This window comes from Colius striatus, chromosome 4 (genome assembly GCF_028858725.1).
Source record: "Colius striatus isolate bColStr4 chromosome 4, bColStr4.1.hap1, whole genome shotgun sequence".
NCBI classification, from domain to species: Eukaryota; Metazoa; Chordata; class Aves; order Coliiformes; family Coliidae; genus Colius; species Colius striatus.
Genome location: NC_084762.1, coordinates 94,821,891 through 94,849,646, shown reverse-complemented (window position 1 = coordinate 94,849,646; position 27,756 = coordinate 94,821,891). Strand labels below are relative to the sequence as shown.

Here is a 27,756-nt window from a genome sequence, read left to right as displayed (position 1 = left end):
TTAAACCCAGTGGCATTAATGGAGAGTTTATCAGAATGAAGTGAAATGTCTAATAGCCAACTGAAATGCAGCTACACTTTCCTGAAGTTTTCAGTGTTACATTATGGGATAATAATGTCTCTGTGTTAGAAAGAGAGGAAATGTTCATCTTCTGTTGCATTTGTTGAACTTCCCATTCTTCCCACAGCCCCCAAGACCTTAGGAGTAAAGGGAAACAAATAGGGAAGAGGGGCAAAAAAAAACTGAAAGGAAAGGAAGAAAATTAAGATTGGAATGAAGCCTTGAAATTGGCAGCTGTCAGCAGCCCTCAGGACAAGTGATAAAATGCTACATTAAAGGAGCTACAGTGTGAAATGCCATTGACAGAATAACGAGGATGGGAAATCACTTTATAAATGTGCTTACCAGGATAAACAGATGTGACTGGGGGCAACTCCATTCTGTCACTAAACACTTGAAAGGGCAAAATTTATGGAATCTATTTTCTGTTTCAAAAAAAAACCCCATCCAATGAAAAGATGCAAAACTGAACCCAAAGAGGCTTCAGACAGAGGTGAGGGTTCAGTGCACATGTAAGGGTGGGAATCAGGGCAGAAACACTCTCCTGTAATAAACCATTTTGAGAGTCCAATAAATCGAAATGTGGTGATGCTTAATGATGCTGAGAAAAAAGGGGGCTGGTTCCTCATGGTATAAGCTTTGCAAAGGCAGGAGCCACTCCACAGGCATGACTTGGGGGTCTTTCAGAGGCAAAATAAGCAAAGGGAAAAGTAATTTGGTTTTCTGCTGAGCTGAGGCTGGCTGGACAGTAGCTGCTTGTGGAGACAGTCCAAATCTAAAGGATCCTTTGGGCTCTGATGAGAAGCTGAAGGACTATTTGTGCCATCAGGGACCTGCACTCACTAATGAAAGGTTTCTAAGCACTTTCATGTGTTTTGACAGCTGGGGGGGATAAGCTGCAATGGGCAAGGTGTCTCTACTGCCTTCTCATCACCATGTCACAGAAGAGATCTGGTATGGGTGCAAGTGAGAAAAACTCAGTGAGATTCACGTGCAGAAGGCTGCAGTAGAAAAGCAGTAAATCACAGCACATGGACAGTGTTTAAAGAGGATAGCTCAGGTGCAGAAAGGTGGAGATGCACATCCTTGGTGTGTGGGACAGCAAACAGGATCTGTTATTGATGTTCAATGAGAGCCAAGGTCTTATCCAGTGTCCTGGTGGAAAGCTGTGATAGGCCAAAGTGCCTTGAGGAAGGAATGGGTTGGGCTTTGCAGGGTCTCTGTAAGAGATTTCATCAGATAAATGAGTCTGCTGCCAGTATCCATAAACATCCATAACAAACAAATGCATTTCATGTTTGTCTGTCTTGCTTAAGGAAACTAAAACTTGGTTCTGTTTTTCTTCTAAACTGCCTGCTCCTGTTAGCAACTGAGGACATGCTGCAGTTGTGTTCGACTGTTAGTGTAGCCCATCAGTCCCTCTGGCAGGAGGAGAGCAGTGGTTGGTGAGAACAGGGTAGAGAGTTTAATCCATCATTTTATGCTGAGTAGTCATCAAACAATGAGAATTTATTTTCACCACCCCAAAAAAGATTAACCAATGACTCTGTTTCCTCTTTTAGAAGTGTTTGAACTCCTAAAATTGGCTTTTCAGCATTGTTCACCAAGGCCTGATATAAGTATGTTTATGTTACTTAGTATTAATAAAGGGTCATATATATGTTTATCTATATCATAGCCTACATTATAATATGGTAGGTACAGTGTTTAAAGTCCTCTGTGCTGGGAAATGATTTGTTTTGTCAATCTGCCTTGAATGGGTAAAAGAAATTGTCTGCAAGCTATCTTTATTATTTATCTTTCTTTTATTAACTTTTCAAGGTATATTCATACTGAAAGCAGCCTCTCTGTTCTTCTACTTCTCATTCCACTCCCCAGATCCATCCAGCTTTGCCAGTGCTTCGTTCTTTGAGCCAGAGGCACCTGTGTTTTGCAGGGAAGGAGCTGAGCCATCTCCCATTCAAGCCTAGACTCTCACCTGCCTCATTTGCAAGTTGAAACAGATTTAAAACAGTCCATTGAAAGCCAGATCGGAATTCAGAGAGCACAAGCTGAGCATGATTGAATATAACTGCTTAAAACTTTCTAATAAACTGAAGAGATTAATCCAAATTCTTCTAAATGAGCATTTCCTTGGTGAGGGGGAGGAGCTGCAATGCAGGTGGGGATGAAGGCAGGATAACTCGCTTCTCTGCTAAGTGACTGGTCGTTTCATGAGAGCAGGAGTATCTGCTGTGTCACTGTAGGCATGCTTGATGGTTTCTAAACACAGCCTTTGGGACAGGGGTTGGTTGTGGTTTGTTTTTACATGCAGCTGATAGATGGCACACTGCTGTAAAGATTCCCTGCCTGCGGATGCTGTTGTAAAGAGGAGATGCTGGTGTCTGATTGTTATCTGTCCCTATTTAATGGCAGAAAATGTCTTTGTTGCTATTGATAAGTTGGTTAAAGCTTATTGAGTTTTGCCTTTTGTTTTGGTGGACAGGGTTGTTTATCAGAGCAGAGATTTGCTGAATGTATCTTAGTGTGTAAAAGCTGAGGGAGAAGTGCGTGCTTTAATCGGTTTAGTGACTGGAGTTGATGAGAAGTTTGTGGCTGCTGTCTGAAATGGTTCATCCCTCTCTGATTTCAAGGGTTCTTATTGATTGCATGGACTATTAGACAAGCAGAGTTAAGAGCAATCTTTAAACATCACCAAATCTGTCTCTCAGCTCTAAGACAGGATCAACTACCCAAATCACTGACTTCTTGTATGAACATCTTCCGTTGCAATTTAAGCCCAGGAATTTCTGCCATATGGATGGTGGATATGTAGAACAGGTTATTCCCTTCCTATTTGCAGCAGTTGCACTTGTTTGAAAGTGCAACTTTGTGTGTGTGTTCCCACCACCACCCCCTCTTTCAACATTGGAAAACACCTTTCTTTTTTTTCCTATCAAGCTGTGTATCTGACACCTAAGATCGTTCCCATGGTTTCTCCTATCAAACTGTGGTTCTCACACCTAAGTTCATTCCCATGGTTTTTCCTATCAAACTGTGTTTCTCACATTTAAGATCATTCCCATGGTTTTTCTATGAACTTTCTCCAGGTGGTCCACCTGGGAATTATTGCTCAAAATTGGACACAGTACTTCACAGTACTTTGTCCCCAGCAGCCCTCAACACCCTCTTTTGATGCTTTTTAGGACTTCTGCCTGGAAAATTGTTTCTTATTCTTTTTGTCTAACTGTAGAACTCTGTATTTTCTGTATTTGACTTCATCCTTCTTTTCTCAGTGTTTCCCTAATTTAGCAAGATCACATTGAATTCAAACTGTGACTCCTGACAAGCTCAAAATATTTCTGAGCTTCGTTGCACCTTCATATTTAGTAACTGTTCTTTCTACTCCATCACCTAAACCACTACTGAAAAATATTGATTAGTCCCAGTTCCAGCAGAAAAATAAGAACTCAGGGAATCATAAAATCACATAATGGTTTGGTTTGGAAGGGACCTTCAAGGGCCATTTAGTTCCAAACTCCCTGCCACTACATCAGATTGCTCAAAGCCTTGTCCCACCTGACCTTACACACTTCCACTTGTGAGGCATCCACAGCTTCTCTGGGAAACCTGTTCTGGTGTCTCATCATCAAAAAATTTCTTTCTTATGTCCAATCTCAATCTATCCTGTTCTAGTTTAAAATGGTTATTCCTTGTTCTATCACTACAAGTCTCTCTACATCTTTCTTATAAGTTCCCTTTATGTGTTGAGAAGCTGCAGTACAGCCTCCCTGGAGCTATCTCTTCTCCAGCCTGAACAACCCCAACTGTCTCACCCTGTCCTCACAATAGAAGTGTTCCAGCCCTCTGGCCACTTTAGTGTCCCTCCTCTTGACCAACTCAAAAAGGTCCATGTCTTTTTTATGCTGAGCATCCCAGAGCTGGATGCAGCACTGCAGATGGGATCTCACAAGAGCAAAGAGGGAGAATCCCCTCTCTTGACCTGCTGCCCATGCTGCTTTTATGAAGACCAAGATATCACTGGCTTTCTGAGTGGAAAACACTCATTTTTGGCTCATCTCCAGTTTTTTTCATCCAACAGATATAACCCAAGTCCCTCTGTGCAAGACTGCTCTCCAAATTGCATCCCTCAATCTATTCTGATGCTGGAGGTTCTTCCAGCCCAGGTGTTGAACCTTACATTTGGCCTTGTTGAATTTCATGAGGTTGAACTCCTTTCAGTGCAGTCTTCCACTCTACTGACTAAGAGAATTACTGATGGAGAATTAGTTTTTGCATATGATTTCCCAGGCAATTTTATATATTGTTTTTTTCATCTAGACTGTGTTTGCCCTACTTGTGTATTTGTCATCTGCTGCTTTTCCCCTTTCTCAGGTCTGTTCCCCTGCCCTAGGAAGATACTGGGTAGCTTTTGCCAAATGTGTTCTTGTTCCTGCTCATTCTCCTGCTGTGTTTTGTGCAACTGAAAATCACCCATCAGATCCTCAGTGTCATTGAGGACTGCACAGGCATGACAAGCTGACCAGACTTTGATTCTCAGACTTCAGGATTTTGCTCTGTTCGGATTGTACACTCTCTTTTCTAGTCCTGAAATCCACCCGACTCCCCCATGAATTTTCAGAGTTAACAGTTTTAAGGTCGTTTCACCTATTTCCATAAAGAAAAATTAGGCTAGTATTTATGAGTCCCAGACAGTTTGAAAATATCTAACCCTTAATCTAACTCCTCAAGCCCACTGTTTGCTCTCTATTTACTCTGAAGGGAGCCCAAGGCAATTTGCTGAGCAGTAAATGCAGGTGTAGCAGACGTTGACTTGTAATCCACCAGCCCTACTCTATAAATAGTAACTCTTTCCTTTAGACACTTGAATGACCTGGACTGTTTTTATTCTGAGAGCATCTCCCCCATCTACCCATGACACATAAGCAAAACTGACAAAGTAAAATGAATTGATTCATTGTTTGAATGATAGCTGCTTTGGTCAGAGAGCAAGCTGTTTGTTGTCCACAACTGTCATTTTAATTACTGGATAGTGTTGTAATTCACAGTGCTGACCTGAGATGAACATAAGATTTCTGGATTTGGGATGTCAGACACCATCTAATGTTGTACTAGTAATCTGAAGGCATAAGAGCTCCAATGCAGTTGGAAAACTGTGCTATAGTTGCAGTCATGGGAACCTCGTGGGTTGACTTGCACAACTGGAGTGCTGCAAAGGATGGCTATAAACTCTTCAGAAGTGATAGGCAAAGGAGAGGAGGTGGTGTGCTTAGTGAGAAAGTCAAAGGCACTTTTTTCCTTTGTGACTCTGTCATTGTGAGACCTAAGGGTCTGCACCTTTCTAAATCTCCTTCTACAGACACACAAGTCTTGCCGTGGGATTCTCAAAACTACTGCAACAGCTCACCTTAAACAATTTTTCTTGACTGTTCAAACTATGCCACCTAGAAAAACAGGAAGAGAAAGGCTCAGTGTGCCACAATGCTGCTGGATTTTTATCAACCAGGAAGTAAATACAGGCAGTTGGAAAGTAAAGAGAAGTTTCATACAGTCTTTAGTGTCTGCCATTGACACTTCTTCTCTGATAGGAAGGTGTGTAAGAAATGAAAGCTTTTTAGCCTGCTTTTTCTATTAGAAATTTGGAGGTGATCCAGAAGGGAAGAAATGAGGAAGATGTATTAAGTATAATTTATGGAGAGAGATTACAGGAATTTACCAACTGCAGGCTCAGAAAGTGCAGGAGTGATTAGTTGAGCCATGATGACTATGTAGAAACACTTGATGTGGAAGAGCATTGAAAGAAGGGTGGAATAATTTAAAATATTGAAGGTTGAAGGTAGTAGCAAATTACCAAGTGGTAACTAAGGACAGATAGATATAAATTGAACATTAAGGAAAATAATACTTGAACAATGAGATTAATCATTTTGGATATAATGGATACCTTTTTTTCTTAAAGAAAGCTCTCCCATGCACAGAACAGAGAATAAAACCATGTGAGGGTTGTTTTGAAGAGTCAGCTCCAGCAAGCCTGATTTTTACAGGACATGATAGATATCAAAGCTTTCTTTTATAGGCCTTTTAGCTGTAGTTGTAATTAATTGCCCCTCAGATGCCTTTACTCAGCATTTGTGCCTTTTAGGTAACCTGCATTACCAACTGAAAATGTATGAGGTAAGTATCAAGAGCATAGTCTGCAGTCCACAGAGCAAAAACATGGAACACTCTACAAAGAACATAGTATTTGGGTTTGAAACACATAGGGATATAGATAGGAGAGTCTTAATTTTTTTTTTCTCCCATTTTATGGAGCATGTGTCTTCTCTTTGCCCAGTTCATACCATTAATGAGCATTTGAACCTTGGATAGACTTAGGATACGCAGTTTCTCCCAGAGCTGGCTCTATCTGTTGCCTTTGGAGACCTGGACACCCATATCCCATCTTTTTACTGTGTCCCTTGAGTCTTCTGAAGACAGAGAACAAGAGCTGCTGACCTTCAATGACCTCTTTAAGAGATTATAACTTCCTCTCTGCACCAAATCCAAGGACTCTCCTTGTAACGTGGACTGACTTGTCTCCAGGCTCGGTACAGAGTGCAGTAGTTGCAGCTATTACTAAACTGAGAATTGACAACAGACAACCATCCAAAGATACTACATATTTACAGTTTTCTCCCCTACCTTGCCTCTTTGTCTTACCCCTTTCATTTGAAGTTAGATATTCTAATTTCTCACGAATAAACAGTGCACCCAAATGAATCACTCAGTTGCTAGCTGCAGATCAGACACTGCAATCAGCCTTTTATTTAAGCAAAATAATTGAGTGGCAATTGATAAGACATGACAGCTTAAGGTAACTCTAATAGCTTGGTTTCCCAGAACACTCCTAAAAAAGAAAATGAATTTCCCCATTGTATTTTTCTGGTTACATGACCCTCATGGAAATAAATCCAGATCGAAGAATTAATAGTGCTGCAAACAAAGTGTGGAAAGGGTTGAAGTTTTTGTCATAATCTGTGCAGAGTTTCTATTTTTGAAGATAACATACTGCCTGCAATAAACTACCTTTCCTGGGGCTGGTATCAGTCAGTGTGATAGATTACAACTACTTCCCTCACTACTCGTATTAGTTTATACACTGCAGCCTGGGGCAGAAAGGAGGAGATGGGAAAGGAAAAGTCGGTGTCTAAGATACTGAGTTTGGAATTTGCTTATGGATTTCCATATCTGTGTTAACTTGATACTCAAGAGACTTTCTTCTGCTGAACAGCTGCGAAAATATGTGCCTGTAAATGTTAAATGCACTTGATTTTCTCTTCTTAAAAAAGACAAAGTATCCCCAACAAGCATTCCTAGTGTGTGTGTGTATATATATATAAAATAAATAATGTAGAAAAAACCTTTTTCATAGGTTGCTGTAAGAACTCATATATCTTACTTTCTGTAGTTTGTTGCTGAGGAGAGCCCCATGGCTTATTGAAGTGGTTTGGAAGCTGATACAAAATAAATGGGTAATATGGACTAATAGTTCCTGGAGGGCAGGTGCCCACATCATGAACCAGTCCATGGCAATTGCCTCTAATCGGTGTGTTTATTGACCAGCTCTTGCAGAAAGATTCCAGTGACTTATTGCTCATAAAAGCTGTTTCTCAGACAAGGCTATGGATAAGTGTGAGTGGACATTTCTTCTCTGGTTGGCATGGCTTTTGGTTTTGCATTCTGTGTTGTATCTTTTGCTCTTGGGGTGTCAGGCAAGCAAATTTCACACACCCTAAGCTATAACTTGTATTCTGAATACTAATGGCTCTTCTCTATAGGGAGAACCTTTCTTCTTCAACTGAGCATATTTGTTTTAAGAATGTGAAGGCCATGATGTCAGACCTTCCATTATCTCCATTTGTATTGATTTTTTGAGGGTCTTTCATGCATTTATTCTCATGCCATTTGAGTACCCCTTAAATGTACACGAATTTACCTCAGAATGGACTCTTACTTCAACTCCAGGAAGCTGAGCAGATAAGTTGGGCAAAATTCCAACCAAAATCTTTCTAGCATAGCAGCAAACAGAGGCAATATTTCTAGCCTGCAATTCTCTTTCATATACATTTTTCTTTAGAGGCAGAGTAGCTAAGAACTTGGTCACAGGACATCTAAGTGTTGAATATGTAGTGTGGGTGCAGATGCTTTCTTCTGCAGTCTCAACAAAATAAATGGAGAACGTAAGAAGTGAAAAGCACAAGTAGCAGGTGTGACCAGTCTAATGCATGTTTGGTGTTACTGCTTACAAAAGTGTATTATAACATCCCAGAAACTTGCACTAGTTGTGTCAACAAGGTGCAGTAACATCAGACATTGAGTAAAGGGAAACAAAATTGTGTCATGCCATCTCTTGGGGGGCAGAGCTGATGTTCTCCCTCACACTTGAGAAAGTAATGAAATCAGTTCCCTCTTCATTTACTTGGCTTGTAGATCTCCCTCCAGCTTTCCCTCTTTGTCAGCAATTTGCTTTCAGGGGCTTTATGAGTGTCTACACAAAGAGGAGAGCAGTGGAGATGAAGGAAAGGACTGCAGAATAGGTAAATGCCCTCGTGGGCAAGAAGGCCAATGGCATCCTGGGATGAATCAAGAAGAGTGTGGGCAGCAGGTTGAGGAAGGTTCTGCTCCCCCTCTGCTCTGCCCTGGTGAGGCCTCATCTGGAGTCCTGTGTCCAGTTCTGGGCTCCCCAACTCATGAGGGACAGAGATCTGCTGGAGAGAGTCCATCTGTCATATGAGGAAAGGCTGTGGGACCTGGGGCTGTTTAGTCTTTAGGAGACTGAGGGGGGATCTCATTAATATTGACAAATATCTCAATGGTGGGTGTCAGGAGGTTGGGGCAGAACTTTTTCCTATGGTATCTAGGTGACAAGGGGTGATGGGATGAAGCTGGAACACAAAAAGTTCAATTTAAACATAAGGAGAAACTATTTCAGTGTTGAGGTGAGGGAGCCCTGGCCCGGGCTGCCCAGGGAGGGTGTGGAGGCTCCTTCCTTCGAGGAGGGAAGAGGACCCACCTGGACACATTCCTGTGTGACCTGATCTAGGTGCGAGCTGCTTCTGCAGGAGGTTGGACTGGATGATCTCTAAAGTTCCCTTCCAACTCCTACCATTCTATGATTCTATAAAATGCCCATGCTCCCTTTCATCATGCATGATTTTTAAAGCATTTCTCCATTTGCTCTGCACATTCACTTCTTGCATAACTCCTTTGTTCCTCATGAAAGCGTTGCCTCTCAGTTTTCTGATGAGTGCCATTCTTACCCTTGCTCTGACTGATAGCAATCTGTCATGTCATTAACTTGAAGGCAAAATGGAATCAATGCATCTTTTTTTTTGGTCAAAACTAAGCAGGGCAGACCAATTTTTATTTGATTTTTTTTTTGTTTGCTTGCCTGTTATCAGAAAGCATCAGTGTTCATGTACCACAATGTTTAACCAGGAAAAAAAGTAGCAGCTTGAGATATAAGGTCTGTTTTGTGCTACTGTAGACAGAAATAAGCTGTGTTTGTATCTCTGCAATCTGCTAAGCCTCAAATACTTATTTAGCACCTGGTGTATATTCAGGGCAAGTTAGATGTTGGAAATATTGGTGCATCTGTATATAAAGTTACTATTTATAGAGGTGAGTGTGTTTGTGATGCAGAACAATACATGTCTATACATGCCTGGATAAATACTCACATGCACATACCTGTGGAAAGTCACCTACTTTTGCAAACTGCTGAATGAATTTTGGATGTAAATGAATTTAAAGTTCTAAATTGTGGTTAGGAGCAAAAGCTTTTTAGGTGATCTTTCATACTTTATTGTATGCCACATTTTGCCAAATGTAAAAACAGAGCTACTGATGACCTCTCCCATTAACACTCTCCTGTTTCCAGATCTAAAGTGTTTTAAAAAGGCAAAATATCTCTTCCTGTAATTGGTATTATTATATTTGCCTTAGGCTACAGTCCAGTTCTGACCTTCATCACAGACTTGGAACTGATAAAGTTCCCATGGAAGAAAACATCTGCCTTAAACAATCTTTGATCTCCAGAAAGGCAACTACTGATAGATATAGAGCACATGGGAGATGGTGATGGCCACGTGTGTGTGCAAGCTGATCTAGATGTATAGTTATTAAGCTTCAGAGAAAAAACATGGCTAAAAAGTGGTAAAAGGTATTACCAAAGCTCACAGTGACATGCTGTTGCCCCCACGTGCCTCTCACACATTTTAGATAGTATTGGAGATAATGATGCTTATCATTAACATCCACTGTCAAAATGTCTTCAAATGAAGTTTGATGGCTGAGAGAAGAGTTTTCTAAGGGAACTGCCCATCATACCCAGACAGGTTGCTGCTGATGGGAAGACATACACTGGGGATGATAGAGAAGATGAGTTGGAGGTAGGTTGAACATGTCATTGAGTCGTAGAATCATAGAATGATAGGGTTGGAAGGGACCTTTAGAGATCATCCAGTCCACCCTTCCTGCTAAAGCAGGTCCACCTAGAGTAATTTCTCACTTGTATCTGGTTTGTGTGGCAAAGTTTTGGTAGTGACAGGGGACTAGAGGGGTAGCTTCTGTGAGGAGCTACTAGAAGCTTCCCCCATGTCCAATAGAGCCAATGCCAACTGGCTCGTAGATGGACCCATCAGTGTCCAAGGCCAAGCCAATCAGACTTGGAGGTAACACCTCTTCAATAGCATAGTTAAGAAAGGGAAAAAAATACTGCTTAAGGTGAATTGCAGCCAGTGAGAGAAAACTCTGCAGACACTAATGTCAGTGCAGGTGGAGGGAAGAAGGTGCTCCAGACACCAAAGAAAAGGTTCCATTGCAGCCTGTGATGCAGCGTGTGGTGAAGCAGAGATCCATCTGCAGCCTGAGGAGGACATAACACCAGAGCAAGTGGTATGTGCCCAGAGGAGGCTGTGACCCCCACAGAGAGCATGTGTGGGAGCTGGGTCCTGGCATGGCTTGTGGACTCCTGGTCAGAGAGGAGCCCATGCTGGAGCAGGTTTACAGTCACGACTTTTAACTCTATGGAGGACTCACACTGGAGAAACTTGTGAAGAGCTATAGTCTGTGGGAAGGATTCATGTTGGAGAAGTTTGTGGAAAACTGTCTTCTGTGGGGATACCTCCATGCTGGAGCAAGGGAAAAACATGATTGTGGAGGAAAGGCAGAAATAATCTGGAATGACCTGACCACAACCCATTTCCCATTGCCTTACACCTCTCGGGGGAAGGAAGCAAAGAAATAGAGAGTGAATTTGAGCCTGACCAGGAGGGATGGGTAGGGAGAAGATGTTTTAAGATCTGGTTTTATTTTTCATTATCTGATTTGATTGGTAACAAATTAAACTAATTTCCACAAGTCAAGTCTGTTTTACCCAGGACAGTAATTGGTGAATGATCTGCCTGTCCTTATCTTGACCCATGAGCCATTCATGACATTTTCTCTCCCTTGTTCAGTTGAGACAGGGAGTGATAAAGTGGCTTTGGTGAGCACTTAGCATCCAGGTCGGGTCCACCCACCTACAGGCAAAATGACTAAAGTTACTAGTTGGCCGGTTTCAGGGTTTCTCTTTATTCATCCCAATTGAAGTGCCCTATGCAATGTTCTCACCTCTGCCTTGAAGCATCTCATCTTCTACAGTCTCTCCATTTGGCTCTTGTTGGACAGAGACAATCTTCACATTGTGTTTCTTGAGCTTGCTGTCTCTAGGTAGATGCTGGATTAACATGCTGAAGCTCAGCACAACTACTTTAATTATACAGTGTGATGCTACAGTTCATGAGACGACATAGACCACTAAGACAACAAAATAGAGAGGAAGCGTGCACACGGGAGCAAGAGTGAGAGAGAAACTCCCCACACTGGCCGTTGTTCAGTCCCAGAGGAGATCTAACTCAGTCTGCAATTGCTGTTCTGGATAACTCCTGCCCTCAAAACAATTTTCTGCTGGTCTGCTGTTGCTTAGGCTGAATCAGTTTGATTTATAGAATGTCATTTTTTTTCTCCACGGCCACAGACAAGAGAAAAATATTTGTTGAAAAAGTGTTGCAGCAAGATTTACTTTTTTCCCATCTAACATCACAGAAGCTTGGCTATTTTTTATATATTGTTTTTTCTTTCCCTTTCCCTTCCTTCCTCTATCCTGCAGAAGGGAATGAGGAGAGATGAACACTCTGCTTTGATTAGTCTGTGTACTCTGGATCTGTGGTTCACACACGGTAGAACACAGAATGGGAGATGCCCCAAGGATGTTGCAGGTGGGGCAATAAAAAAGGAACAAATCAGCATCACTTTGGTAAAACACAGAGTCATAGAGTGGTAGGAGTTGGAAGGGACCTTTAGAGATCATCCAGTCCAACACCCCTGCAGAAGCAGGTCCAGCTAGATCAGGTCACACAGGAACATATCCAGGAGGGTCTTGAAGACCTCCAAGGAAGGAGCCTTCACACCCTCCCTGGGCAGCCTGTGCCAGGGCTCCCTCACCCCAACAGTAAAGTAGTTTTTCTGTATGTTTAAATGGAACTTTCTGTGTTCCAGCTTCATCCCATCACGCCTTGTTCTGTTGCTAGATACTATAGAAAAATGGTATGTCCCAACCTCCTGACACCCACCTTTTATATACTTATAAATATTTATGAGATCCCCCCTCAGTCTCCTCTTCTCCAGACTGAACAGCCCCAGGTCCCACAGCCTTTCCTCATATGAAAGATGCTCCAGTCCCCTGATAATCTTGGTGGCCCTGCACTGGCCCCTCTCTAGCACTTCCCTGTCCTTCTTGAGCTGAGGAGCCCAGAAGTGGACACAGGACTCCAGATGAGGCCTCAGCAGGGCAGAGGAAAGGGGGAGAAGAACCTCCCTTGACCTGCTGCCCACACTCTTCTTGATGCATCCCAGGATGCCATTGGCACATTGCTGACTCCTGTTCAGTTTGTTATCAACCAGCTCTCCCAAATCTCTCTCTGCAGAGCTGCTCTCCAGCAGGTCAATCCCCAGCCTGTGCTGCTGCAGGGGGTTGTTCCTTCCCAGCTGCAGGACTCTGCCCTTGTCCTTGTTGAACCTCAGCAGGTTCCTCTGTGCCCAACTCTGCAGCCGCTCGAGATCCCGCTGACTGGCAGCTCAGCCTCTGGGGAATCAGCCAGTGCTCCCAGTTTGGTGCCAGCAGGGAACTCACTGAGGGTCCCTCTGTGCCCTCATCCAGGTGGTTGAGGAAGATGTTGAACAAAACAAGCCAGACACTACAAAGAGTTTGGTTCTTTTTTCTGTGTGCTTTTTTCCTTCATAGAGAGCAAGCACTAGGGTTTTGATTTGCTTTATTTTGATTTGGAGTGTTTCCATATACAGAAATACACACATGGACCTTATTCTACATCTCTCAGAATCTCCTTGAGGTTTATTTTATAGCTCTCCTGGTTACTTGTTGCAGGGTGGATGGTGGGGCAGAATGAGACCTGAGTTGTAGAATTCAGCATTTCCTGAACATTGAGTCAGCAGTTAATCAAAATGCTCATTTTTAGTCCTTTTATTAATAAATGGGTGAGTGGTTTGTGTTTACACACAAAAGCCCATGTGCTAAATAGCAGACCACTGACATTTCTGCTACTGTCTTCTGCACTAACCCAAGGCAAATATACTTCGAAATAAGTGTGAATCTTCCCTTGAGGACCTGAACTGACATTGATAAAGGATGCTGGGACCTGGCTAAATGTGGGAGAGGAATTATTGACAGCATGTGCTTGTTCTGTGTCCTTTTGGGGAGAACATGTTTCCCCTCTTTGCTTTATGTAACACCATTCTCATGGCTGGAATGCAGAAGCGTCCTCAGGATATCATTAAGGTCAGAGCTATGTTAGAAGTTTTCACTGTGGATAAATCTTCCTTTGCTAAACATGAGAGTGGAAGCAAGAGGAAGTTTACTCATTTGCTGTCTTGGCAAATACCTTAGCAATGTTCATTCCATGGGGAAATGGGCTGCTGGGATTTATGATTGTGTTGTTCCCATCTTGGTAGCAATGTCTGGGTTTTACAACCCAATTTGCTCCCAGATTAATTTTAAAAATGTTGTAATTGTGTCCTTGTTAAAGTGAAAAATGGGAAATGGAAATTTCTGGTTTATCTGCAAAATCATATTTCCAACGTTTCTGTGACAAGGGCTGGAATTTCAGATCTTTTTTTTTTTTGCTAAATCTCAGTTCTTTGCAGTGACATTATTCACTTAGTGACCAGGTTAAACAGCTCAAATGGCCCTGCCATCTTAGCCTAGTATTTTCTGTTAAGTAAATAAACTCATTTACCCTACTGAGTGTTATATCTCCAGACTTTTACAGTCCCAAACTGTCATTTTCATGGTTTTCTCATGTGCATGACTTGTTTATTGCACTTCTCTGCTTTTTTTTGGTCATCTGCTCTGCCCTTGTGAGATCACATCTGGAATATTGTGTCCACTTCTGGGGTCCTCAGTTCAAGCAGGACCACAAAGGTCATGGAGTGGAGCATCTCCCTTATGATGAAAGGCTGAGAGAGCTTGGGCTCTTCAGCTTGGAGAAGAGGAGACTGAGGGGTGACCTCATTCATGTTACAAATCCATAAAGGGTGGGTGTGAGGAGGCTGGAGCCAGGCTGTGCTCAGTGATGGCCAATGATAGGACAAGGGGCAATGGGGACAAGCTGGAATAGAAGAGGTTCCAATGAAACACAAGGAAGAATTTGTTCCCTGTTGAGGTGAGGGAGCACTGGCAGGGGCTGCCCAGATGGGCTGTGGAGGCTCCTTCTCTGGAGACACTCAAACCCAGCTGGATGAGTCCCTGTGTGCCCTGCTCTAGGTGATGCTGCTCTGGCAGGGGAGTTGCACTAAATGAGCTTTTAAGATCCCTTAACATTCTGTGATCTCTAGCTACTGCCATTTCCTTACATCATCTCTGAGTTTATTGTTGGGTAGTTTAATTTCTCTATTGTTCCAGCATAGGTGGCATTAAATCCTGCCTGCACTAATCTTAGCAACGGATTTCTCCTTAAAAAAAGAGATAATTTAGATGAAGCAATTTAAATCTGTCTCCCTCTCGCTGCAGAATGTAATGAGTGAATTGTTGCCAGACAGGAAAGGCTGTTGTTGATTAAAACCCAAGAAAGCCCAGCCTAGGTAGCTGGCAAGGAGACAGCATTTCTGGATTGGAGGCTGGCTGTTGTGCTCCTGGTTTCTGTGGAGTCGAAGAGATTTATGAGAAGCTGTATTTCACCGTGAATTCCTCATAGGATGTGCAAATGTGGGAAACCAAAGGCAATCTGGTTTTGCTAACAAACTCTGATGCCTGGCAAATTCAGAGGTACTTTGTGATAGAGCTGACCTGGCAAGGAGGAATAGGAACATAGCTCCTGGCTATATTCCATTATGGAAGATCTTTATTTCTGGCTATTTTTCTTCCTTCTGGTTTTTTTCTTCTTCTTTTGTTTTGTTTACATATATCAGGGACTTTGAAACTTCACATTGCCAGGTTAAATTATTCAACAGATTCCTTGCTTCAGGTCAGATCGCTTTGTGCTCTGTGCTTTACAACTTCTCCCTGTTTGTTTTTCCTTAAATACTGTAGTCACAGGTTTTTTTTTTCCTTCCTAACAACTCAGCAGCTGGCTTTAACTAATGCATATTTGCAAAACAATAATTTTAAGTGTTGTTACAATGTTATGAAAAGGATCTATACTCTGCAGCAGCAGATGGTTGTTTTCATCCCAAGTCCCTGAATACAAATGGCAAATCCAAACCAGCACTGCTCATATACAATATTGAATTCCCTTTCTCTTTCTTTCTTTCTTGGCATAATATCTGGGGATGAGGAGGCAGACAGCTCAACTCCTTCTGGTTCAATTAGCTGAGGAGGACCCTATGAGGTGCCAGTAGATTATCTTTCTTAGACTGAATTGCCCACTTGTTTTATTCCAATGGAAATACTTGGGGGGCTTGTATAATTCAATATATTGCAATAACTTCTGTCTAACCAAATGTATCTGTGAAAACACGCTTGTAGGTTTTAAGCTGCATTCACTTAAAGTGCTGTGAAAGAAGCAGAACAGAACAAAACAAGCTGACTGAAAGGGTAGAAAGAATCTTGTTTATAAGTAACAGAAACCAAAGACTGGTATCAGTAGCAATTTAAGCCAAGAGAGATAAATGGGGATTACAAGGGAGTTTTTAATATTATAGTTTTGTTGAATGTTTTGTTAATCATATTTTACTGAACAATTACATGAAAGCAGAACAACACATTGAAGTTAAATCTCAGTTCTTCACATTTTGCTAAACTTCAGCTTACTCCTTTCAAAGAGTTTCATAAAAACCCCCCAAAACCTCCCCCACCCAAAAATGAAATCACAACTAATTTCTCCCCATTTCCTGGCAATGATTTACTACCACAGTGCTCAAGTACAATCTCAAGTTACTTAAATTTCATTGCCTTTACAAAATATGCTGCAGTATTTACAAGTTTGAATAATACCATACATAATTAAAGCTTCTTTATTCTTGACAAGTGAATGAATGAAGTGCATTTTGTGATGCATTACCCAGTCTTTGGCTGGGGGGAGGGGGTTGTTTTTTTGTTTATTATGATTTCTCACAGCTTTTTAAACCTTTTCTCCTACTTCTTCAATTATTCAACAATTTGATGCATTCTGGAATTCACAATGGGTCTCCCAGACTTCTTTGCAAATGAATGTGATTCTTTTACATGCTGTAATTATTTTACACCACTTATATTCTCTGTAATAAACTCCAGTGGAAAGGCTTGGATTCATTTTGAACCATTTCCTAAATTTACCAGTAGGGAGGTTGAGGTCTTTAAAACTGAGGTGGAAGCAATGGGACCTTTTGGCATGATGGACTGAAGCTGCAACAGGACCCAAAGAGATAAATGAATTGCTGTGCTATTTGCCTCAGAAGCAGCAGATTCTTAGGAGTTGTTTTCAACACCCAGTGCTGGATTCCCCACTACAAGGGAGACACGGATATGCTGCTGTCCAGATAGTCTGTGGAGTCTTTGTACACAGAGTTATACAAAAAAACAAGTGGATGTGGCCCTGAGCAATTTGTTTTAATTGACTGCTCTGAGTAGAAGTGTTGGACTGAATGATTTTGAGAGTTTCTTGCCTCTGTGATTTGTACAGCTTAACAAAATGCATCCTGTTTGAGTGCCCTTTTTTTCCCTGCTCTAAGTTGCCTTACTGGTAGTGCATTTAGCAGTATCTGTATTAATATGTCTATTATTGCTAGATTAATTCTTTTTATAAGAGACAGCATCATATGAAGTCAACATATGCTCACATTTGCTTTTGTATACAGTAAGTGTTCAGAAATGAAGGAAATAAAATCAGTGGTAATTTACTGTGTTTTAACTGAGAGAATTTCAGTGCTGAACCAAGTTACTTGTTTGGTTTTTTTAACACTAGAAAATGTAGAAATAAATCTATCCATCAAATAGATCTTTCCTTATTGCCTTACCAACGAGGAGATATCAAATCCAGTGAGGTTTTGCCCCATTCATCATTAATGCTGGACTTTCTGTCTTTTCAGAGCGACATGTTGGATGTGAACCAGATCATTAAAGACCTGGCCTCCATGGTGCATGAGCAAGGAGATGCTATAGGTAAGTATCACATTTGAAGTATGGGCTGCATTGCCCTCCTTCACCATGCCAATGTGATGTGTGATGCCTCGTGAGCAGCTGTTTGTTGGTGCTGTGATTACCATTCCAGCATTTGGGGCATTTTGTGCATCTAGTGATGTTTTAATCTGACAAGCTGCTTTGTACAACAGGGTTCTTGTATTAAGGATAGTTATCTGGTATATTTAGCATAAAATAGAATTTACAAGGAGATTAATCCATTCCACTTTGACTGTAAAAAGGAAGCTTGAGAGTACATCACATTAACTGGAAAGGGATTCAATTTTTCCTTTCTACCTGGAACTGTAATTAAAACCCAATAGTAGGAGCAATAATTGTTATTACTATTGATGGTGCTGGAGAAAATGAAACAGCTTGCTCCTCCTAAATGGAATTTTCATTCCACATTGCAGGATGGGTCTGATTAAATTTACAATAGCCTAAGATCACAATGGGCACAGTCTGAAGTTTCTGCCCATTAGCTGACCTCCTCTTGCTCTCCAGCTACCAGTGGCTAGGAGAAAACTTGGGAGGGGAGATGAGAATAACCCCTAATATTATCTTTAAGAGCAGTCCATCACTAACAGCCACCACTTTTTGTGAGTAGAGGGATAAGACATAGTGGATCTGTTCCTTTTAAATTCCCTCTGACCCTTGTCTTTGTCACTGTTGCCTTCTCTTGCTGCTAAGAACAACCAGACTTCTTTTTTTTTTTGTCTGTATCTCTTATTTTCTGTGTGATAATATGGTGCAATGCTTCAGAAGCAACTGTCTGCTTTCAAATTTGAGAGCTAATAGTCCTAAAGCCACGCTGAAAGACCTAAACTCCAAAGCAGCAAGATTTGTAGAGGTATTTCTTAGCTGCAACACTCAACTGGAGTTCTCACCAGAGCTGGGAGTTGGATCAAGTCCTAAGGCAGCCATATGTAGATCATAAAAGAAGAAACTCTTCTCTGCTGTTTATTAATCACTCTGGATTTCTTTGCCAAGCTCATACCTTTGCAAGTTTCCATTAGCATAAGATGCCCCTTTTCACGCTGGAATGAGCTCATTGCATCCCTCTGAGAAGCACCACTAAAGTTCACAGGTGCAGAAAAACATCAAGATGATATTTAAATCCAACTTTTTACTATTCCTTTTTCTTCCTTTTTTTTTTTCCTTTTCTAATTTATGCCTGTTTGGAAGCTTATTTTTGTACATGGATAGCTTTGGAGACTGATTCATCTCCTAAAAGCACATCAGATGTTAATGCCTTGAGGGACATGACAGCATACATCAGCTAGCTTCAAGATCCTTGTAACTCTTTTTCTTAAGGCAATATGTATTATTTTAAGATGTTGCCCATGCACAGAAGCGACCCAAGTATTCACTTGCCTGTGAGAAACAGACTAAGTAGGCTGCTTTGTCTTTGAACCAGCGTAACATTTCTGCTCCTTTTCTATCTGGAGTGTTCTTTCTTCTTCCCAATTCACTGCAGGAGATTTTTAATAGTTTCTTTAGGAGTATTTTTTCAGCCTGGCAGCCAGTCAAGGTATCTTCCTAACCAATCGCTGAAAGGTCCCACTGTTTATCTTTTGACATTCATATTACACAGAAGTAAGTGAGATTAAGAATCGAGAGGCAAAGGGAGTCGAAACCCCCACAGTGAGAATTCAAAAGCAATGATGATAAAAGACAATTCTCTTGGCACTTGTTGTGTTTTTTGCAATACATTTCACTTGTATGGATGAAATGAAATCTCTGTGTGTGCTTATGTAGAAAACACAGGGAAAATACATATCCAGGGAATGTGAGGTGCACCACTCAGCAAAAAGCTCTCAGGTCTCTAGGAGAAACCACTCTCTGGTTCACCTGCATTGGGGGAAATGAATGGGAAGAGCTTGCCTGGTTTATGCATGGCACAGGCAGAGTAACCCAACACTTCTTACACAAAACTGAAAGTGGTTTTGCTAACATGTCCCTGATGAATACATTCATAACACTCCTTAGGGTACAGAGCAATTTCTGTCATGCAAGGATGAAATGGATGAGAGGAAATGTAGATTCCAGGAAGCACAACTGTTATTTTTTGTGTTCTGCAAGTAAACTCCACACTTGTGTTCCTAGTCCTGGCATCTCTTTGTTATGAATATTTAACTAAGCAATAGTGTATCAGTGAGTCCAAGCTCTTGAAGCCAAAACAAATTAGTGGCCTTTGAATCAACAAGACAAGTTTTTTCAACACAGTCTTACAGGAGCTCTTGGCAAAAGCATCCCCATGTAGCTTCATAGCACAGTGTGCTGGTGAGGGGAAAGGATGCAAGAAGGAGGGCATTAATAGAAGAAATCAATAGTTGGATAGTTGGCTGTGGAATTGGTGTGGGCGACGTGGGTTTGGGTTTTAGAACCACAGGATCCTGTTTGTAGATCAGTATCTACTTGGAAGAGGTGAGGCCCACCTCACTAGACAGGGTAAAGCTACTTTTGCTGATGTGATGGCTGACCTCATAAAGAAGGCTTTTAACTAGGAATAATGGTGGAGGGTGAGAGTGGCCAGCAGTCCTGTGAGGGATGTGATGGAAAGGATTGCTGAATAAAGGACAGGGGATATGGTGGTAGGAAGGACTCACAAAGTCATCAAAATGAGGCTTGGGCTGGATCATCTCTGTCACTTGCATGTGGACAGCAAGCTGCCTACAAGGCACCATTATGGACAGACACCCCAAACTCTCTCTAGAAGCTCAACATGCTGAGGTGTATCTCTAAAGTGACTGTGCACTAATGCATACAGTATGGGGAATGAAAATGAAGAGTTTGGAGTCTGCATGTAGCTTTAGGACTGTGGTTTTGTTGGGATTGTGGAGACATGGTATGGCTCTCTTGGCTGAAGTGTTGCATTGGAAGGATACAGGCTCTTTAGGAAAAAGAGAATAAGAAGATGATGAGGAGTAGTTGTCTCATGAAAAGAGCAGCTGGAGTGCCTGGAGCTCTGCCTGGGGACGGATGAGTAACCAATGGGGAGCTTATGTGTTAGGATCAAAAAGAGGATGGGCAAAGGGGGCATTGTACTGAGTGTCTGCTACAGACCATCTAATCAGGAAGAACAAGTGAATGAGGCCCTCTACAGATAGATAGGGGCAGGCCCTGGTCTTCATGGGGGACTTCAAGCTCCCCAGTGCTTGCTGGAGGGACAACATAGCAGGGCATAAACAATCCAGGAGGCTCTGGAGTGCATTGATAATAACTTTGGGCATCTGATGCACAAATGGCAACATCTCCACCTGGCTTGAAGGGAGCCACCTCCAATGCTAAACTTTACTCATGGTAGTAGAAGGGTTCTTCATCCAAAACCATCCAAGGATTAAGGACTTGGCAGTGTGACAGGTTTAGGAGTTGATTGCTTGAGCAACAGTCATTTATTTCTATGCTCATAGATGACCACTCAGCTGAACTGCAAGTGCCTCAACAGCTTGAAACATTCCCAGTGTTTCATACACTTATTTCACATGTGCAAGCTTTTTTTCTTCCATTTGCTATGCTGGGATAACTTGACATAGTTCCATGAAACAGATTTTGTAACTGGTGTTGAGGAGAAGCAAATCTTTAAGTCCCCAGTTCCTCTGAGGGAAGTGTCAACAATGCAGCTGCCAGTATTTGCATTAGCACCTCATGAAGACAAGTGCATATTTGTCCACCTCTCTAGCTTTCTGTTTGTGTTGTAAGAGCAAATAAAGATGACCTGAATAATACATTATTGCTTTTTTTTTTGCCTAAGGCAAAAGAAAATGCTGTTCTAATTTTGGTTTAGAATAGCTCCTTCCCCATCCTACCTATGTATATAAACTTAGTAGTTATGCCAAAGTAACGTGCAAGATCTACATGCCTAAACTGCTCTAATTCAACTTTCACCTCTTGAATCACCAGTTGCAACCTCATCACATTTCTCAAAGGAACAAGGAAAGACCCACATGGTTCTGAAAACATTTTACACTTTTAAGAGTCACATTTCTTCCTCTACTGGACAGTTTTAGAACCAACCTTCTACCAGTGTATCTGCAACCTCCCCAACTACCTAAAATGGGAAGAGATCCAAAGGTCACACACTTGAAGATTTCAGTAGCAGAGACACAGCAACTAATTTACCAGTCCTCTACCTCTTTGTCCAAACCAAATGTGTACAAATCTATGTACAAATCTATGTATATGCAGCAAATCCCACTTGCTGGAAGAAGATATCACTGGAACAGGCTGGTCAGGTTGTGGAGTCTCCTTCCTTGGAGGTCTTCAAGACCCACTTGATCATGTTCCTAGGTGACCAGATCTAGGGGGACCTGCTTCTGCAGAGGGGTTGGACTGGATGATCTTGGTTGGTCCTTTCCAACCTCTACCATTCTATGATTCTATGATCACTGCATTAAGCAAAAGACATTCTCAGCCTTTCTTTTTATTCCATTACTTACCCAGGTTTAGACCTTGGTGCTACTAACCTTTCATTTTACTCTCAAAGCCTGGGAATTTTATAGTTGAAAAGAACAGGGAGAAGAAATTTCATAACATGATCTAAAGTGGGTGCTTCCTCACTTTACAAACATCACTACATGGTATCTCTGAGCTTAGAGCCCACGGACCTGCCAAGATAAATATAAACATGGCAGCTGGAGCTTTCCTTCAGTCTCAGAAGAATTTCCTGATGGTGTCAATATGTTCAGTCCTCGGGTAATGCTGACGTCCACTGACATGCCACATTGTCACCAGTTGCCTAATGATAATAATAAACCTCCTTCAAAGTAAGATATGTTTACATTAATGCAAATGCATTGCTTATTTTGGAAGCTTTTGAATGTGAGGAGGATTTTTGTAGGTTTGAGAGGGTTTTGTTGTTTTTTTCTGCCTGTGATCAGCTCAGTTTTGTTGCCTGTTTTGTCACTGTTGCCTGTCTGACCTGAAGCCTTGTTTAACATGTAGACACAGTCAGGAGTCAAGAGAGTCCATTAGCACCCTTCCACACATGTCCTCCTCCAGTCTGACTGCCTGAATGGCACAGCCAAGAGTCTGTTGTCAGATGCTCCAATGCAGACCAAGCTAGGAAATCATTCAACTGTATCCTTAACACTCTCCTGAGTTACATGTCTCAGCTGGGACATCTGCTGAAAATGAACATATCTTAAGAATGGTCCCAGAATACCTGAATGTAACAGTTTTGATTCCTACATTCAATTGAATGTGGTCTGCAAAGTCTCTCATTGAGTTGAGTTGAGTTTCCTAAAGTGATCTCAGAGGAGGCTATTGTGTGAATGGGTACGTTTATGTTCCTATTGATTCCTGATGAACTGAGAAATCTTCTCTTGTCTTGCTTTCAGGCACTTGTTGAGACATGGAGCTACATGTCAGTACAGAGCACAGCCTATATAGAAAGGGTACACTGGGGTCTTTCTGAATCAGTGACAATCTATGCCCCTTCCCACTCACTTTCCAAGAAACCTCCCATTTTTTGTGCATCTTAGGTGTACACCCTGTTCTGTTACCTAAGTTTAATGAAGCTGTATTATAAACTACCCCAGCTGCTGAAATTGCATTGTATTACTACCCTTAACTACTTTGTAGGCAAAAATTTAAGGTCACTGTTTTGTGTGCCACTGATGCTGCACTCCTTGTTTATCTGGACTACAGCAGTGCTGGCCTCCACTATGGCTTGTCCCATGTCTTTGACTCTGGACTGGACTGAACAGTCTGCAAGGTGCTTGGCTTCTTATTAGACACAGGTTGATGGCCTGTGCTCCAGCTGAATTATTGCAGTCAGGTGTGGGCTACATGATCTTCCACCAGCTTATTTTACTCAAGATAGGAGGAAACACAAGAAATGCATGAGCTGTTGTGCTTCTTTCCTGTTTCTGCTCTCTGTGAGAGTGAGTTTTTGTGTCTTCCCTTGTTGTATGTGGAGTTTTACATTTAACTCTAGTGCTGACAGTGCTGGTAAGACAGCACATGCTAGTTCATAAGGAAAAGAGTAATGGCTGACTCAACACTTGCAAATTTACTAAACACTTGAAGATTTGTCTGCTGTTCTGTGTTTGACCCTCCTAATCTGATTGGGCTGGTATACTTTGTACAAGAAACAAGTCTCTTCCTTTTATGAGGTTTATTGCCACCAGTAGGATTCTTCTCACACCAATTGATCCAAAGTCATTTTTGGGAAGTTGGAAGCGCTGTGCTTGCAGGTTTTAGTAATGCACCAATTGAGCAGTAAATGTCATAAAGGTAAAGCTGCACAGGTTGTTGGTTTATTTCTACTGGGAGGTGTTACACTCTGCCACAGACAGGCTGTGGTTTGGGAGGCTGTGGCTTGAGTGAGTTAAGTAAATCAAATAAGCCATGTAAATCAAGCGAACTGTAAATATCAGTGACTTTACTTTGTAGGTAAAATATATGATCTTTCCAAGACAGCAAGCAGAAATAAAATCTATTTCTTTCTATTAATCAACACTCCCATCATCTTCATTTATTTTTGTGACAAGCTCAGATTGACACTTCTTTCATCTGTTGGCTGAGTTATAGAACTCGATATCTTATGCACTCAGCTGCGTGATGGAAGGTGAGTGTTGTGTTAATTGTAGACAGAAATGGACTTCTGAAAGATCACAGAATGGTCAGCTTGCAAAAGACCTCTAGAGATCTAGTCCAACCCCCTGCTATAGCAGTTGCCCCCCTGCTAAAGCAGGTAATGGTGCATACAAATGAAATTAAGACATTTATCCAAACCTTGTCAGTTCATCAGCTGGATATGGAAAAAACAAGTATTATTGTTTTGATATTTTCTTTTTCATTTTAAGGAAACATCTTTTATTTCAATTTGCAATGACATTTTCTTTAACTTGGATGCCTTATAGAGTTTTTTAAAACCTGTTGAGTTTAGATCACAAGGAGAAAGAGAGTGTGTGAGAGATAAATAGCTAGGATACCCCCATCCAAGCTAGATTGTCCTCCTGTGTGCAAATTATGTAAGATTAAAAATAGAGCCCTGAATTACCCAAAACCATATGAGAGCATAGCATGGGAACTGTGGATGCCTCAGATAGACAGGTAAATATGTATACCAGGCAATGAAGGCAGAGGCCATATCGTCCTCAGGAAACTCTTCATATTCTGACTCTTCTCCTGTGGTAAATATCAGTAATTTGAGACCACTTGTCTCTGTTAGAAAGAACCACAAATTGCTTTACATCTGCCAAAGTGGTGGTACTCCTCCACACTGCCATTTAGCACAGAGCAAATGATACGAGGTACCTTATTCTCTGGTGGAAGGTGTTATTTTCCAATAGATATACGTAGGATAATGTTTGAATTTCAAATCCCTGGAAGCTGTATCCTGGAAGACATGGCAAACCTCTGGCAGGGCAATACCAGTTTTTAGCATATACATATGTAACAGATACTTGACATTTCCAAGATGCATTTCAAGGACAATATAAATCACTCAGGGGCTGAAGTGTTGTAAATTTATGCTGGTATTTGCCATTGCCTTATAGCCACTTTTATTCATATAGACTCTGGTTTTGGGCTGTTGGATGAAGCAGCCCAGCAGTAAGAGCTGGTTATGACGTTTTAGGGTAGTTTAAAGAGTCTTTCCAGGCCTGTCTGGGAAATTAACATGAGTAGTTGTCCAGTGCCTCAGTCTTTACCTCTGAGGGTTGTGATGTGTTACAGTGTAGAAGAGTTTGAGCCCTGCTCTAATCAAATAGAAAGCTAGGTTCTATCTATCTGGCTTTTGTTGGAGTCAATAACCATATCTCCTGATGACTCATGGAGCTGCAAATTGTATTTCATTGCACCAATCCAAGCCAGTGTGACCCATTTAGCCTTAATTTACCACAAGGGTGTGATTATTTTATACATTTATAACTTGATGTTTACATTGAAGTTTGTGAATGACTAACCCTAAGCCATTTTAAACTTTACTCCCAAAGAACCGACATAGTTTTCCTTCCCTTTAACATTCACAGTTGTGCCTGCAAAGAGCCTCAGAGTGGAATGACACTCACTGAAAACTCTCCCAGGACATGGCAATTAGAATGGTCAAAGCTGTTTTTCACACTAAAAGCAATTTCACTCCAAACTTGGCTTTTAATTAGGAAAGAAACCTCTACACATCACCAAAATTCTCCTTTTATTTTTGTTATTGTGCTTCTCAGTGTGTTATATTGATTATTTTTAGTCAGAAGTCATGGTGATGAAAGAGGGTTAAGCTTATTAAAGTGCTAAAAAGAAATGCATACTATGAAACCTGAAAGAGCCCATTTTGGTTACTGCCAAGTGGGAGCGTTTTAAGTTTCTCGTTCACGAGCTCACTTTCATGTCTTTCAAACAGTTTCTCTGAAAATACTGCCTTGTGAAACCAGTCCATTTTTGCTGCTATAAAGACTCAGGTCATGTGGGTGATTCCTTGATATGTTAGAACCAAAAAAAAACCCTCCACTCCAGCCACTGTCACTGCAGTAATTTCACATCTAAGACTCCTGTAGGACATTAAGCTTGACTAGACCCCAGAAGGCAGGTAAATAGAAAGGATTGAAGGATACCTCTTGCAGTCGTCATGATTTCTATCTGTTTGACAAGCGTGCCATAAAATCACATCAAATTGCATTTAAAACCTCATTAGCTCTGCCACCTTCCCTCCTCCTATCAAAAGAACAGACTTTGGCCATAAAATTAGAAAGCTTTTCCTAATTCCTTGGTGTGTTTGTTTGCAACCATCATCTGCCTTGGTGCAGCTCTGTCCCTCGGTTTAATGGAGCATCAATAACATCGCCTTAAGGTTTTTGTTCTCTTTCAAACTGTGTCATAAATTTGACATTGCAAACTGAGGACAGAAAATTGTTGTGGGATTCACGCTCTTTGGAAAATCCCAGACCCAAGGCTGGGTTGTCTCAGTTATTTGGCAACAGAGGCACCGTTCCTTCATACCAAAGGCAAAAGAGAAAGGAAAAGACAGACCCCAACAGCAGGTTTCTTTCAGTCTGCCTAGAATCCTGCTTTCCCTCTGTAAATACTTGCCTCTCCATCCCCAAGCAAGGTACTTTAGCAACAAGGCTGCAAGTGAGCAAAGTCAAGCTGTGAAAGATCACCAGCATTCAGTAAAGATGCTCTGAATTAGATGTGAGTGACATGTTCATCAGTGACATATTAACATCACTTCCTTCTGATTTGGCCCCAGTTCTCTTTCTTTCCCTTGCTTTCATGTTTTAATCAGCTGAAATATCTGGTTAGGTTGTCTTACATATTTATGTCTCATTTTTATAGTTTTAGAGATGTTTTAGTGGGTATCTTTTTGTAATTTCCCCCCTGTGTCTCAGAATTACTTCAAAAAACAATTTCAATGGGAGGTTTGCTTCTTCCAAGACTGGTATTCCCCTATTAGGGGAACAAATGAGAAGAAACAGTGCCACCAGGGTCCAGCTCCCTCCTTTAACAACTCATCAACTCATATAGGACACGTAGCACACGTCCATCCTCCTTGTGAAAGCCTGTGGTGGGACAGCATAATGTATGCTTAGCCCATTCCATACAGCACTAAAGGGGTGTTCATAGTGTTTAATTTTGTCTAACAAAGGCAAATCTCCTTAAGCTTTCCCTGCAGAAAGTACTGGGTTCCTCTGGAGGGATATTTAAGGAAGCTAATTTAAGCTCCTTCTGTGATTTCCCACTGCCCCAAGAGGAGCACAGACAGATTACTCTTGTTTTGGTAAAGAGTCCTTCCTAAATTTCTCCTCTGTGGATCTTCTATGCCTAAATGATTAATTTCTCAGGACAATCAGCCTCTAAGACTGTTTGAAGGGGTTTCTGAGCTAAGATCCTGGGAAACCTCAGATACAGGAGCTAGTTCTGTTACTTGAGTGGTTGTGAAGGTGTTCAATGCATTTCTCCCACCCTGTCCAAATATCCCAAATCCCACCACCCCTTCCAAATCCCATCACAAAACATCTTAAAACATGAAGGTGCTTTCCTAAGTAAGGTTGCATTTTGTAACT

General features: G+C 41.5%; 1 protein-coding gene across 13 annotated transcripts in view; it reads left to right on the top strand.

Moving 5' to 3' along the window:
• TSNARE1 (t-SNARE domain containing 1) overlaps positions 1-27,756 on the top strand; it is a 511,254-nt gene that overhangs the window by 296,811 nt on the left and 186,687 nt on the right. For all 13 annotated transcript variants that reach the window (XM_061995192.1, XM_061995197.1, XM_061995196.1 and 10 more), the window contains one exon: positions 17,662-17,734. In XM_061995192.1, the coding sequence (XP_061851176.1) occupies positions 17,662-17,734 (73 nt within the window). The remainder of the gene's footprint in view (positions 1-17,661; positions 17,735-27,756) is intronic.